The following is a 16,643-nucleotide window of genomic DNA, read 5'->3' as shown; positions in this document are numbered from 1 at the left end:
TCCTGAATGGCCGAGGGAGCAGGTCCAGGACGCTGGTTCTGCTGTCAAGCCCCACTGAGGTGTTGTGGGATAGTTGATGAGACACCGGTGAAGTCAACAGGTCCGAATCATGCAGCTCTGCTCTCAGTTGAAGACGTTTGAGGGGAGCGACTTCTGTGCTGGCCACCCCACATAGGGAGCAGGACGTGGCTCCTGCCAAGTGCGGTGGCTGCGATAGACCCTATCGTTTAAAGACATATTTTCATTTGTTTGTTTAACAATGTTTAATTGTTATGTACCATCTTGCCAAGACAAATTCCTTGTATGTGAACATACTTGGCTGTAAACCTAATTCTGATTCTGATTTGTAGCTGTCCTATTACCCCGTCTAGTAACTGTAAGTATGTCATTTAAATTGAAGTAACATCCTAAAACACATTTTCAAGAATAATGGTAAATGTTGAATGGACTGTACTTATATAGCGCCTTTCTAGTCTTTCGACCACTACATGCCCAGTGATGGGAATAACGGCGTTACTAACGGCGTTACTTTTTTCAGCAAAGACTTTTTTACTGTTTTTCCTTGGTTAGTGGGCAGTGCAAGAGACAAGTGCATAAATGCTGACGATTGGCTGAGGTTGAGTAAAATTTCATGGTAAGCCAATCAGAGGTAGAGTTGGGCGGGCGGGCGTACGAAAGCACGCATAGTCGGACACACAACAAACAACACAAGTGAGTCAGTCAACAAGAGACCGGTATGGCTAGCCCAAATAATCTAAAAGTAGCCTTCTCTAAATGGAAGTATAGCCATTACTTTTCCCTCCAAGAATTAAAGGAACTAATGTAATGGTGAAATGCACATTATGCACTGGGCAAAAGTGCCTATCCACGTCGGTGTCAGTTTTCAGTTAGATTGAAAGCACCTCATATTGTTACTGTTTGTGAGGGAAGGACTAATGCTAGCTCGTTTAGGTTTATACAGCAGAGATGCGGTGTCGGTCAGGACACAGGAATGAGGACAGGATGTCTTCTTTGCCAGCAGATCTGATGACTGCAGTGATTTATTGAACACTCAATGTTGTCACAGTTCTGGAAATAATAATAATAATCACATTATACACCTTCATCTCCATAATAACAAATGTGCTTACATGAGCAGAAAAATACAGACATATGTGCAACAATAATAATGACATTTACACCAACAGAAATACACATTAACCATAATAATAGGTTAACTGGTCCAATAGCTCCATCTACTGGCTGAACTGGGTGTTAAATAAACAATGGCACATGGCGCACATGTCATTAACCACCTGAACTACGTCAAGTTACCGACTGCTAGCTCACTGGACCCTCAAACCACTCAAACATCAGCATTCACATTATACTCATAAACAGTGTTAAACAACGGACATCCGTTACCTGTCGGCGTTAAACACACGTGAGAGTTAACGAGGTGCGTCGTCATTAACACAATATAGAAACGATACTTACTTCTTGCTTCCACTTAACACTCAGAGTAACACAATAAAACTCACTCCAAACAACAACAACCTTAGTTAAAGGCCAAATATACTAAACGTCCCCACAGGTGTGTCCAGGTGTAAAGGTAGAAAAGGAAAAGGTCCGTCGCCTCGGCTGCAGGCTGTGTGCGGGTCACCGCGCCACGGGGCGTGATTGCGTCACTTTCTCTAAATGCACCTTCACAATAAAAGCCTTTCGTACAGTTACACTGTTCTACTTTTTCGAGGAAGAATATACTTGAAGTACAGTTTATCTACCAATTGTCTGAAGTTTTTTTTTTTTTATTTATTTATTTGCACTACAAAGATTGTATATATTTGTTATTTATTTTTTGGTATAACAGGCATAATTTAATTTTGCCCAGTTGTGGCCTGTTGAGGGGCAATAAATGTCAAAAGTTCCAAAACATCTATTGTGTTATTTGCATCGATCCACTATATAAATATAATATCTACATACATGGCATTTGATTGGAGGCTAGTCTCACTTTGTCCCACAGCAACATTAAAATAGTTTAGACTTGTGTACATTGTTTCTGTTTATAATGTAGTAAGTGTCCATTTCATTATAATATTCAGATTTATCATAAATAATTGAACATGCTCATGTATTTTAAGTTCCGTTAAAGAGGGGTGGAGGTGGGGTCACATTTAAAAATTTACTTGAAAGCAACGCAATAGTTACTTTCTGCAGAAACTAGTGATTTTTATAATTTGTAACTGAATAACTAATTTAATTACTTTTTGGAGAAGTAACTAGTAACTGTAACTAATTACTTTTTAAAAGTAACTTGCCCAACACTGTACATGCCATACTCACCCCATTCACACACTGATGGTTACACACTGTGCCAACTGCTAACCAGAACAGAAACTACTCATTCATATACACTCATACTCCGATGCACAGCGTCGAGAGCAATTTGGGGTTCAAGGACACTTCGACATGACAGATGATGAAGACAGAACTGAGAAGTGGTTCCAAGTCATTTAATAGGAAGGCACACATGCGAAGACTGTGGCAAATGAGCACAAAGTAGGAAAACGATGGCAATCTAAAAAATAAACTGTGTTTTGAGTGATAATTAGACATTTTTTAATTAAAAAACCCTAACCCACACATTGCAATTACAAAAAAAATTGTAGCAACACCTTTCAGAACACATTGCTTAAATGATATTAAAAACCCCATATGCACACAGTAATATATAAATAGTGTGTTGAGATAAGGAAACTTTGTATTGTGGTTGGATGGTAAGATGCTCAGTGACAATGAGCAGCTCCCAGTATTCACTGATTTACTGGGCAGCAACCACTGTCAAATTACCATAATATTAAGGTGTGTCTGTATTAGTCTGGAACCTTGTTTCTAGGAGGAAAATGCTGATTTCGGGTTTTACCTGGTCTGAGAGCAATGAGAAGAATCACAAAACAAAAGATTTTAAAATCAAACACTGAAGAGTGTTCAGTGTGCTCGTGAATTCCTAAACCCAAAGGTAGTTTTTAAGGTAAAGGAAAACATAGGATTTAGTGGAATCTAGCGATGTAGTTGCAGGTTGCAACTCACTTGTTTCACCCTTCCTTTCCAAGTGTGAGGGGAAAACTATGGTGGCCAAGAAACATGTGAAAAACAGCCTTATTTGGAGCCAGTGTTTGTTCTGGGCTACTATAGAAACAACCTGCAGCATCTGGAGACAACATCATTCTAATGTAACGCAAACACAACAATTCTTTTTCTCAGGTGATTATACACTAATAAAAACATACATATGAATATTATATTCCATTTCTGATCTTCCTAAATGTTACACACTGGACCTTAAAAAGGAAATAAATGTGGGAGCATGCACAAGGGGCAAAGTGTCAGGTAAACTCGAGATATGTTTGAGTTTTCCTTTAAGCAAAGCAAGCGGCAAGAAGACATAGAGAAAAGAGGCATCAAAGTCTCTTTCAATCTCAGCAGTCTTCCACCTCATTCGGGGTTTGCGTGTTGCCATGGTCATGCTGTTTAAGGGTCGTAGAAGGATCTGAAGGCAATAGGAATCTCAGCCCTCTGGGGTTGGAACTCCCTGCCACAACACACAGAGGAAAACAACAGTATGTACATAATTACAGGGCAAACAGGTATGAGGACACACATGGAAAAAAAACATGGATGACAAAGAGAGTTTCCTCTTCATTGTCTTTTGAAATCATACTTTCATCTCATCTGCTCAAACATCAAAACTAAAGTGCTATTTTAGAGGTTAAAATAAATGTTATAAAATGTGAAAATAACCATAAAGCCTATTACTGCAGTTACTATTATTAATATACTCACTGCTCATTGTCCACCACCTTGTGCACCTCTGTCTGTCTGTCTGTCTGTCTCTCTCTCTCTGTCTTCCTCCCACCCACCTAGCGTCGGGGTCTGTCCGAGGTTTCTGCCTCTAAAATGAAAGGTTTTCCTTGCCGCTGTCGCTAAGTGCTTGCTCATGGTGGGAGCTGTTGGGTCTCTGTAAATAATTTTATGACCTGCTCTATTTGAAAAGTGTCCTGAGATAACTTCTGTTATGAATTGGTGCTATACAAATAAAACTGAAGTGAAAGCCTTTGACATACCTTGCAGCACTATGGACTGCCCTCAAACATTTTGTCAACCTTATTGCCTTGTTATTGCCCATTGTTGTTTTCTGGTGTATTGTTGTGATGAATAACTGGTCAAATGTGGATGACTTAGACTGATATATCAACCGATATTCTATAATAATGTTTGGTTAAGTTACTATAGAAGTACATCAATGATAACTCTGTTTTAAATGGATTATATTTAAAATGTAAGCATTAGGTGTCATATTCCACCAGACACACTGTTGACCTAAATGAACAAAATGTACAAGCACATTCTCATAGGCTTGTTGAAAAGTATTCTGAAGTTGGGAAAACCTTGGTGCAACAAAACAGGTTAATAGAAATTAACCCATCACAAGATAACAGAGCCTGATTATCAGGATGAAATTTCACTTTAAGGCAAGAAAGCAACACTATTTCTGTTTTTTCCTGTGTGCCAGAGAAAAGCAGTTACTCACTCGAATTGTATGCCTGCTGTCCTGAGCAGCCTTCTGGAAGCTTCCGTCTCCACAAGGGTATGGTACTTATCAGAAAGAAAGACCACATCCCTAATACCTGGACAGAGGAAGGAAGGGGTAATGAAGGATGGCAGGAGTGTTGAGTAAATATCATTATTAGTCTTCTTAACAAACAAATCACAAATACTTTATTGATCTTTGGGGGAAAATTTGTTTGTTACAATTGTTCAAGGTGCATGTTAAAGAATAAAAATAATACTTATATTACAATATCTAACACAATATATATAGAATATAAATGTATATAGAGCATACATAAAAGTATGCAAAATTCAAATGGAAATAGAAATATAATGAGAGTCTATGTACCTTATAGTAATACAATATATACAATATTGCTAATAGTACAATGTATGTCACTGTATGTGACTGACAGAAATGAAATGAGTAACACCCTCACCACATTTAAGAGTAGGCTTAAGACATTCCTCTTTGATAAAGCTTATAGTTAGGGCTGGATCAGGTGAGTCCTGAACCATCCCTTAGTTATGCTGCTATAGGCCTAGACTATCGGGGGATTTCCCATGATGCACTGAGCTCCTCTCTTCCTCTCTCTTTCTGCACTCATTCACGTCCCCTTTTCCATGAGGGAACCTTTTTCTATCATTGAGTAAACGGATGAGCAACTAAGTGACATATTTTATGGATATTTCATAATATATACCTGATAACAGTTCAATTCAATTCAATTCAATTTTATTTGTATAGCGCCAATTCATAACAGAAGTTATCTCAGGACACTTTTCAAATAGAGCAGGTCTAGACCGAACTCTTTAAAACATTAATTACAGAGACCCAACAGTACCACCATGAGCAAGACCTTGGAGACAAGGGCAAGGAAAAACTGCCTGTTAAAAGGCAGAAACCTAGGACAGATCCTCCGGCTCTAGGTGGGTGGTCGTCTGTCTCGACCAGTTGGGGTGGGTGGGTGAGTGAGAGAGAGAGAGAGAGAGAGAGAGAGAGAGAGAGAGAGAGAGAGAGAGAGAGAGAGAGAGAGACAGACAGACAGACAGACAGACAGACAGACAGACAGACAGACAGACAGACAGACAGACAGGTGCACAGCAACAACAGTATTGGCAATGGCAGTCAAGCACCTTAAAATTAAGAAGTCCTCGTGACCTCACAACCCCCTGGTTGGGAACCACTGACCTAAATTTTGTCGTTCACATCACAAAGTCAATCCAGCAAGAGGTAATAAAAATGTTATATATATTAGGGCTTTCCACAAGGATATGAAGTGGCCAACCGGTGCCCAAAAGTAGCCCAGAGAAACATTTGGATTGTGAAAGTCCAAGTTTAGTGGCCTCTGGCACATTCTCATGCCACTATATATACTATATATGCCATATAGCAATATATTAATTCCAAATACACCTGATCAACTGAAATCTGTTGATTTCCACTACACTCACACTCAAAACATTTATTACTTCTTCCTTTTCCTCTCAATTGCGGTGGATTAAATGAAAATGATGAAAAGCTTGAACAGCATCTTCATTTTCTTCCTAATCATTCACAGCGTTGTCCGGCAGGAAGATATTGTTATTGTACAGTGTGTGTGTGTGTGTATGTGTGTGTGTGTGTGTGTGTGTGTGTGTGTGTGTGTGTGTGTGTGTGTGTGTGTGTGTGTGTGTGTGTGTGTGTGGGTGGTCAACACACCTGCCTGGATGATGAGCTTGGCACACTCGTTGCAGGGGAACAAAGTCACATACATGGTGCAGCCTTTCACATCAGCACTGTTCTTGTTCATAATGGCATTCAGCTCTGCATGGCACACTGTCGAGAGACGTTGCAAGTTATTTTTTTTTTTCACTACTGCCTTCCCTTCTGTGTCTGGACCTGGGTTCTCTAGATTACCAACACATAACAGATGATGTGTTTTCTGACACAGGCACTGACTGTTTATGTTTTTTAACGCATTTATGCGCTCCAGTGACTGAATCCTGTTAACTTAACATTTTTTAGAGATTGAAGAGATTCACTTCTGTTATGATAGTAGTGGCTAATAGCCTAAAGCTGCTAATCTCAAACAGAAAGGAGGAGTAAGTTACAGTCGTCTAACTAAGGTAGCTAATTTTTATATTCAAACTTGTAGTCTTCAGATCTAACCAACAGTTGCCTCGAGTGATGTAACTTGAGGCTATGGCCATAAGGGGCCCCCTATGTGAGGGCCCCAAACAGTTTGGTTTAGTATGTGACTATCTCGGTTTGGTACACCGTGTGACCAAAACAATTGCTGTCCATATAGCCTAGTTATGTCTACTACTTGCTCAAAGGGCAGTGATTAGTATCAAACTGAATTAACATTGTTCATTTATAAATGTGAAGATCAGACAAATGCAAATGTGGGCCGTGCCAATGTACTAACTACTGCTACTGAGTGTTTATTGCTACGGATATGTATACGACCATACTTGGTCAAAGAAAATACAGGATTTAAGCCACCACCACAATCCGCCTTCACATGAGCATTAATCACTCCATATAAATGCTGCAGTTCAGGAATTATCAACAGGTCAGACCCTTATGATGGAGAATTACTGACATTTGTGTTATTCAGTTTTCTTCTTGACAATATGAAAGTATTTGAGTGCATTTAGTATTTACATTTTTCAAAATAAATGAAAAACATGTTACTGTCTACATTTGGTACAAGGTACATACCAAACTGTGAATTTTGTGTATTGTTAGACCTCTACTTGACGCAATGATCAGAGAGTCACAAAAGAGTCACAAAAGGCTTTATACAACTGTTTCCATATTTGCTATTTGTATTGTTTACAACTTCCAGAACACATGAATTGTACAGTTTTTATTCAACCAGGAGTGCTTTGTTACTTTGTTGCACCTGGACATTTTATTCAAACAAACTGTAATCATAATTTTTTTCTGGAATCAGACTGTCCAAAATGAAAGCAGCAAAAAGTGTGTGTGCACATGCATGCTCACCATAAAAGTATTTATTGTCAAGCTTGTTGACTGCATCCCTGGACCACGGTAGCTTACCATCACAGCCATTTGGCATACCATTGTGACCAATGCCAACTATCTTATTCTCCTGGTTCACTATACATGCCCCCACCTGCAGAGAGGGAGAGGAGTTCCACATTTCTTTCAGCTGTAAATCTTATAAATCTTAAATATATCAACAATCCAGTACAGTGGTACCAAACTTGTTTCCTTAAGGGACCCATTACATACATACTTAAAATGCTTCTTTTTTATGACAAATTCAGTGTTTTCTTAACATTGTTCCATTAGTTCTTTGGCTGTTGAGTACATACTGCAAAATAACAATTGAATTTTCTTTTCTTTACATATATGAACAAAATGCAGAACAGCCTGGAGACTGCAGGGGTTAACCAACTAAACATTTACTCAGCTCCAAACTTATGGACACAATGTCAGATAACCAACAAAGATTTCTACATCTGTCCCCAGTCTCAGATGACAGAAAAGCTGTGTGGTTAAAGTTTATGTTTGATTGCAACGTGTGTGCATTTTACTATAGACTGCTACGGAGCAATCACAGGCTAACAAGGGAGGTTCAAGCTCAGTGATGGATTGATAACATTACTTTTGATACATGATTTTTGTGGACATGCAGCACTTTATAATGCTTTAGCTTTAAAATAGGTAAATAGGTACTATCAACCAAGATTTTCTTTGGTTGTCTAAGACCTACTAATAATATACCCATGCAAACGCACACGCACACACGCACACACACCTGTGTGTTAGGGTCTTTGCTCCTTTTGGCTGACAGACAGGCTAAAGCCATAAAGTAGTCTTCGTTGCTCAGGTAGTCGGTTGTGCCACTACAGAGAAAAACAGAAAAAGACAGAAAGAGGATGTAAAGTTTTGTGAGCCAAGAGAAAAAATAATTATTTTTTTAATATTTCCTTTGCTTTCATTTACTGAAATCACAGCTCATGTGTGAGCAGTAATCCCTTCTGTTTACACATCTATCCAGACTCTACACTATGTTTGAATTCAACCTGTATTCTTCTACATACACAGTAAACTGGTAGTCATTTGCAACAAGATTATTACCATAAACACCACAGAATACCACAGTCATCTTTTGAGAAGAACCCTAAAGTGTATAATCTTCAGTAAAAGAAATATGCTGAACTTTAGCGATGCAGTCGCGACGTTTTAAAGCTGTGCCTGGTGGAAGTAAGAGTTTGGGTCTGTGTTTTTGTCTGCTCAACCAAGAACCATGTAGCCATGCTACTATTTCATCATACATGAACTAAACAGAGGCCGAAAACTTTACGGTCGAGTTCAAGGGCAAAAAGAAAAACAGGAGCTCCGCAAGAGATATTCATCCCAACAGGTACACAGACAACACCTAACAACACACGTTGTTAGGTGTTGTCTGATGTTCACATACAGTACCATGGTTAGCCCCACTGGGACAGACTGCCAAAACAATTATGACCCTGATGGTTTACAGTCCTGGTTTGGGATTTTGAAAATATGTTGATTCAAATTGTGCCTCTATGTTAAATGTAGACAAAAGGCTCAAACTACTGACCTGTTTGGACCAGGACTCTGTGGCTGATTTTCTGCCATAGTCTTCCAGATATTGGATTTCCTCTGTTGGAGTTGATCTCAGTGGCTGTACGAGCTTGATGTGAGAGTCAGTCTCTGTATTTATCGGCGGAGTGCAACGACTTCTGACGTCAAAAAGGGTTGGGTGGATCCAATAGGCTAATTATTTATTATTAACAGTGATGAAGAGACCAGTTCTTCAAGTAACTCGAAACTTGTTAATATAAACTACATGGTTGGAAAATATTATAGATCCAAGACGAAACTGAGGAGGGCAGGACTGAGAGAGCAGGTGCAATTACAGTTCAAAATGCTATGTCATTATGTATTCAGTGACATTATATTGAAGCAGCCTATCTGTATTAAGTCAACACCTGACTGTCAAATCAATGAATTGAAGTGCAATTCAATAATATTTCAACAATATTAACTGAATTTTAACACTGATCAAATGCTCTCATTTCAAGCAAAATAATACATGATAAATACCGACAAATATCTATAGAACACTAAAATGTGCCGGTTTCAACATTCACTACCCACCAAGCCGGTGGCTGCTGTGTGTTGATGCCACACCCCCTAAAGTCACTGTCCTTTGCAGGTCTCTGATGCATTTTTTAAATTTGTTGAGAGGGAGGGAGCAAATAGAATTGAAGGGTGTAACTGCACTTTAATTCACTGAAACCTGTTCTTTGGGTTTGTCAACACGCCTCACTAAGAAATATGTGTTGACTTAACTTCAGCTGGGCACGGCTTTGGCAACATGTCCAGTGGCTCTTTGACTTCTGGCTTATCTGAAAGTGGAAACCCTGTATCAACACAGTCTTCTCAAAGACCTAAAGGAAAAGTCATTGCTCTATATTTGTGCTGATGAAACTACCTGATGTAGGTATAAATATATGGATGATGTAATGGGGACTGCATGTATTGGTGTAAAAATCAAACGGAAATATAAATCAATATAATACAAGATGTAATAAGAGTAATAGTGAGAGAAAGTGAGACTTGACTCATTTACAGCAGGTCAAGGGCCAGATGGCCAGTTACTTTTCGCTGTACTGTATCAAGGTGTCATCCTGTTTCCTGTATCCCACCTGTGCCACTCTTTGATGATGTTTCCTTTGATTATTCCTTTTGCTTCAAATTTACTGACTAAAATATTCATGCTCTCCTCTTGTTTCAGAGCCTCTTTTGCTAATGCATCCATCCTGTTCTTGATGTATCCTGAAGTTCATCAGAGTTTCTTCTGTCCTGTCAAGTTTATAACTACAGTTTTTACTTTACCTGCTTAAATATTTTTGCTGCAGTGACTTTAATGCAGGCATGGAAATGTTTAAAATAACAGAAAGTGGAGGCCACTAAAACTAGACAAATAAATTGTTCTCTATCAGTTAAATAATTATTAAGCCACTTGAGAGGAACATACTGCACACTCTGTTTATTAAGATTGGAAATTAGAGTATTGTGATAAAATATATTTAATTCATTTTTGTTTTCTGATGTCATTACATTTTGAAAAATATTAAATCTAGAATCAATGATGGGGTGCATGTTGTGGGGACTGTTGACAGTTTTAAAATACATGTTCTCCATCTTCTTGTTCAGTTGAGAATATTATATATACATTTTTTAAACTGAATTGAATTGAATTTTATTTGTATAGCGCCAATTCATAACAGAAGTTATCTCAGGACACTTTTCAAATAGAGCAGGTCTAGACCGAACTCCTTATAACATTATTTACATAGACCCAACAGTACCACCATGAGCAAGACCTTGGCGACAAGGGCAAGGAAAAACTGCCTGTTAAAAGGCAGAAACCTAGGACAGACCACGACTCTAGGCAGGAGAGAGAGAGAGAGAGAGAGACACAGAGAGACAGAGAGACAGAGACACAGGTAACGTAATAGTAGTGACCGATGGTGATGATGATGATAAGATAAGCAAATGTTCTCATTTCAAACTAAATAATACATGAAAAAATAAAATACATAACAGGGAGCTTTACAAGATTAAGTGCTTGATTTTTTAAAAATGTAATAAAAGAGTGTAGCTTGTTCCTATTTTAAATTTTTTGTTGGTTCAATTTCTGAGAGTAAATCAGCTGGGTTTACCAAGTACCGACAAATATCTATAGAACAAATGTGCCGGTTTCAACATTCACTACCCACCAAGCCGGTGGCTGCTGTGTGTTGATGTCACACCCCCTAAAGTCACTGTCCTTTGCAGGTCTCTGATGCGTTTCCTCAGTCTCCCTCTCAAATTTGTTGAGAGGGAGGGAGCAAATAGAATTGAAGGGTGTAACTGCACTTTAATTCACTGAAACCTGTTCTTTGGGTTTGTCAACACGCCTCACTAAGAAATATGTGTACACTTAACTTCAGCTGGGCACGGCTTTGGCAACATGTTGGTACATGGCTCTTTGACTTCTGGCTTATCTGAAAGCAGAAATCCTGTAACCACACAGAGTCTTCTTAAAGACCTAAAGGAAAAGTCATTGCTCTATATTTGTGCTGATGAAACTACCTGATGTAGGTATAAATATATGGATGATGTAATGGGGACTGCATGTATTGGTGTAAAAATCAAACGGAAATATAAATCAATATAATACAAGATGTAATAAGAGTAATAGTGAGAGAAAGTGAGACTTGACTCATTTACAGCAGGTCAAGGGCCAGATGGCCAGTTACTTTTCGCTGTACTGTATCAAGGTGTCATCCTGTTTCCTGTATCCCACCTGTGCCACTCTTTGATGATGTTTCCTTTGATTATTCCTTTTGCTTCAAATTTACTGACTAAAAAAAAGCAGCCCCACATATTTGATATCCTATCAGAGGCTCTCTGCTGGATTCTTTTAAATAACTGCAACTGCTTTTGTGCTCCATCTCATAGACGATTTTCTGTTAGTTGACTACCAATTCAAAAAATCAGACCATGCATTTTTGCTCTTAAATATACCTTTAAACATTAGGTCTTCCGCTATCCAAGGAGAAACATCAGGCCCTGTAAGGCTAGAGTTCTAGGCTTCACTCTAGATAGTGTACTGATGAAAAATTGCATCAGCAGGCAGTAGTTATTTCCAAAAGAGAACTGCTCTCCTTGCTTAGACATCTTAAATTGGCATGTGTGTTATTCCCCAGGGAAGTTCCCTTATATCCAGGCTTCTGGACCTCTCCGATTTATAGAGAACTCCATGATATGGTGAGCTTGGATGAGGGCTGCAGATCCGAGCCCCAGTCCTGATCTCTCCTGTGTGATAAATGGTATGGCATCTCCTTCTTTTACAATGAGCAGCTAGATCATCATTTGCCATTAATTATGAAAAGACGCAGCATATTGAGTACATATAAATGAATCGAACACTGTGTGCCAGTTCACCCTGGGAGCTTTATGTCAACAGCAAGGTCTAATAGTGTGACTGCTATGATCTACTAGATCACTAATGAACATCTTTGCTGAGCTTAGAAGACAGGGAGCAGACATGAGGGGCATTTAGGGAAGAGCAATGGATCCACAAGTTTTTCAGTGTTGTGTACAGAATAATGGAGATATAATTATTTCAAACATACAGTAGAAGTGGCATGATGGACCTGTATGACAACCGCCCTTCCGTAGGTTTTAGGGGGGTATTTTAATAATCCGTGGTTTGCAGACATATGGCTAAAATACTGTCGTCCTTGCAGCTAATGCCTCTTCTACCTTTTTAATGAATGTACCCAATTGTTGTTTCATGTTTCTGTGGGGAAAAGACTGGTCAAGGAAACAATCATGTTTTTGTGACAATGAGGCAACTGCCAACATCATTTACAAGGGCGTTCTTCAGTTCCATTCATTTATAGATTTGTAAGGCGCCTCACTTGGTAATCTATGTTGGGTAAATTCATTATTAGAGCATCTCATATTCCATGCTTGGATAACAATTGCTGATTTTGTCCCGGTTTGAATTGCAGAATTTTGCCAGCTGTGCCCGGAGGCAGCGCCATCCAGCCTGACTTGCCCCCCATTTTCTCAAACCGTGTTAGAGTAAACACAACCATGCAATCCTACAGGCTATCTACTGCTCAGTATATGCGATCTGGCTTAGCTAATCTACATTGAAATAACTCCTCATTCAATTCGCATAGGAGCAGCAACAAATGCAGCATCCGTAGCTCCTGTCTCGACGCTAAGGCTATGGGTAAATGTTCATTATCTGCTTACGAACGATACCTCCTGCCTGAGGCCAAGCAATTCTTGATGCTAGTAAAGCAATGAGTGCCCTGTAATTTCCGGCTTAAATTCATTAATGTATAGCAAATTTCTGGGGATATCTCTAGTATACTTAGCCATGTACTTCAACTAGTCTGCTTAGACGTATTGGTTTATAGTCCTGCTGGCTCCTCTTACTGGCACTTCCATGTAGCTCATGGAAGGGAGGTTGCCTGGTGTGGTTCTTTGGGGGTCTCTGCTGCCGCTCTCCTTGTCTCAAACTTTTCCATGTATGCACATGGAAGGGCAGGGAGATGTGCTCTCCCTGCCTTAAGGTTTTCCACGTAGGCATGTGGAAGGACAAGGAGGTCCCATACAGAGCCACACCACTAAATATAACACTCTGTTCAGGAAATATGTTTTTGCTGGCTTAATCTAAATACACTTCTAGCATAACTTCTTAGGGATCTCTTTATTAATCTTCAGCCAAGTTACTTAAACTAGTATCCGCATAAATTATTGGCTTTATTACTGTTATTTATTTCTTACAAAAAATTGCGCTGCTGGCTCCTCTTAATGGCACTTCCATGTAGCTCATGGAAGGGAGGTTGCCTGGTATGGTTCTTTGGGGGTCTCTGCTGCCGCTCTCCTTGTCTTAAACTTTTCCATGTAGGCACATGGAAGGGCAGGGAGGTGTGCTCTCCCTGCCTTAAGGTTTTCCACGTAGGCACGCGGAAGGACAAGGAGGTCCCAGAACAGAGCCATACCGCCAAATGTAATTCTGCTTGGGATATAAAATATTTTGACGAAAGTGGTCCTGACTGAAATTGAGCATAGCGTTAGTTCAGGCAGGGCACGAAGTCAGGCTTAGCTTTCAGTTACAGCTATATCATACGATTACAGCTAGTCATAAACATACATCAGCTGATTCCTCTAAGCTTCCCATTGGATACCATACACAGTCAAATGACAGCTCACCGGATTTCCTCAAGCATCCAATTGGCAAACATCATGCATGGCGCCTTATTTAAGCTGCTTTAGCCTGCCTGCCTATCTCTGCTGCTGCTCTACAAGCCTTTTGCACCCACCTCCACCCCAGCTCCTCCTTTTTATGTTGTTCCTAATTAATCAATGTCATTTTCTGATTGCCATTGATGCTTTCTCTGTTCTGTACCCTGGGGGGTCTCTGCTGCCGCTCTCCTTGTCTTAAACTTTTCCATGTAGGCACATGGAAGGGCAGGGAGGTGTGCTCTCCCTGTCTTTAGGTTTTCCACGTAGGCACGCGGAAGGACAAGGAGGTCCCAGAACAGAGCCATACCGCCAAATGTAAATTCTGCTTGGGATATAAAATATTTTGACGAAAGTGGTCCTGACTGAACTTTAATAAGTGCAGCGGTAACAGCCAATCAGAGTGATTCTAGCGCCGCTTGCTGGAGAGAGAGAAAAAACAGAGTGAGAGCAGTAGACATTGAGAAGTAAAACAACAGAGAAGTCCGAAAACCGAGTGAGGAGAGACTGAGATAAAAGAGTAAAAAAGGACTGTAAAACCTAAATTCTTTTCCATATTTTGGAGGATTCTTTGTTGCTTTTTGGTCCACATTGCTGGATTCTATTTTTGTTGCTTTGAAAAAGGATTTGGTGGGTGGAAACTACTGTTTATAACGTGTAAATTAGCATGCATTTCCTTGTTGTTTTTTTTGAGCTGAATGTAACGTTACGCCTAACGTGCCAGCAGCTAAACTAAGGAAGTGTTTATTTGTGTAAGAAAATTGAAAAGCTAATGTTACGTGCAATAGGCATGGTCAAGTTGAGCCTTGTCGTTGAATGGAGACGAACGCCGCCGCCATTTTATGGTGCGGTTCTGATTTAATTTAACATTTAGCCTGTGTTTAGGTGTTAGTCCTCCTCAGGTAATTTTTGTTGAATATATAAAAGACAAAACTGTGTAAATGTGTATTGCCCTGTTGTGAAACTGGCCAGGTTTTTTGTCGAGAGGAGCTGCTTGGTGTTTATGCACGTGGAGCGGGGAAAGAAGATGGCGAGCCACCCATAGGAGAAACTGCGTCGGATACGGATCTGTTTCCACAAGACCAACATATATTCCAGGGACACTGATTCATTCACCTGAATCGTGGTAGGACTGAAACTTTATTATTTTGCTGCAGTGTGCAGTGAAGCTCATCTGGACTCTTAAAGGACTTAACAAAGGGACTAATTTAGAGTTGTGAGATTGAGTTGTAGATCATGGCTGATTTGTGAAGTTGAGTTCCCAATCTGAATTTTGTGGTATTGTAATTTTCATTATTTTGCCGAATTGGTGATGCAAATGTTTTTCTTTTCTTTTTTTTTTTTTAAACTAAAAAAAACAAAAACCTATTGGTTAAGTGAACTAAAGAGAAGGTGAGACAAAAACTCTTAAGATAGGCCTTACTGAGATAAAATGGGAACTGAGTTAACTCAATGAGAAAACGAGGGACTAAATAACAACTTAAAGGACCCTAAGTTGAAAATTATTTTCAACTCAACTAGATTTAACGGAAACCAAAGATAGGTAAAAATAGGAGGAATAACCCGTCTCCTGAGAGCTGGACATTATTAATGTGAAATATTTCCAAGAAACTGAGCGTATGTTTCTTTTTCTTTTCGTGTATGTGTGTGATTTGGTGCCAACTGTGTATGTCCACTACTAACTGTTCTATATAAATAAGCCGGCAGTTAAAACTTACTTCTTGGTCTGTAGTCTGTTATTACTGAGGTCTAGTTACAAACTGCTCCTCCAAACCTAGACTCAGGTCCAAGCAATCACTAATATCTACAGTGTTACATGAAGTTAAGTGGAGATTGGACATTGCACACTGAAGTTATGAGTACTCTACAACTTTTCATCTGGCCAATTTTGAAATTGATCCGATATATTCCTTAGGAGGAGTTTGTTCAAATACAATGCAATACACATACGTACCAATTTTGATACATGTCAGTCTTACGTGTCTTGGGGGCTGATTCTGGAGGGGCATGGCTAAACCATTATGCGACGCCCATCCACGGGACCAAGACAGTACCTTTAGCGTTTTGCAAAGTTTCATGAATTTTCGGGCATGTTTAGCCCCCCAAAAGGTGTTCAAATGTTATCAAAAAGGCAGATTTTCGCCACGTTGTCACAGCAACGTGGTCCTACGAAAGTGCTTAAGATTCATAGAATGTCATCGTCATTGTCCTAAAGGACTACTTACAGAATTTCCGCTGGATCTGGTCTATC

At 39.5% G+C, this 16,643-nt stretch overlaps 1 protein-coding gene across 1 annotated transcript; it reads right to left on the bottom strand.

Annotated features, from left to right (window-relative positions):
* Positions 1-2,481: 2,481 nt before the first annotated feature.
* LOC127361285 (deoxycytidylate deaminase-like) lies at positions 2,482-9,327 on the bottom strand. The gene is made up of 6 exons (XM_051395816.1): positions 9,177-9,327; positions 8,367-8,454; positions 7,586-7,718; positions 6,296-6,412; positions 4,574-4,670; positions 2,482-3,574 (listed from the first exon to the last, which is right to left on the bottom strand). The coding sequence occupies exons 1-6, from the start codon at positions 9,212-9,214 to the stop codon at positions 3,514-3,516; spliced, it is 534 nt and encodes a 177-aa protein (XP_051251776.1). The 5' UTR covers positions 9,215-9,327; the 3' UTR covers positions 2,482-3,513.
* Between the last annotated feature and the right edge of the window lie 7,316 nt (positions 9,328-16,643).

This window comes from Dicentrarchus labrax, unplaced genomic scaffold, assembly GCF_905237075.1.
Source record: "Dicentrarchus labrax unplaced genomic scaffold, dlabrax2021, whole genome shotgun sequence".
NCBI classification, from domain to species: domain Eukaryota; kingdom Metazoa; phylum Chordata; class Actinopteri; family Moronidae; genus Dicentrarchus; species Dicentrarchus labrax.
This window is presented reverse-complemented; position numbering and strand designations above follow the sequence as displayed.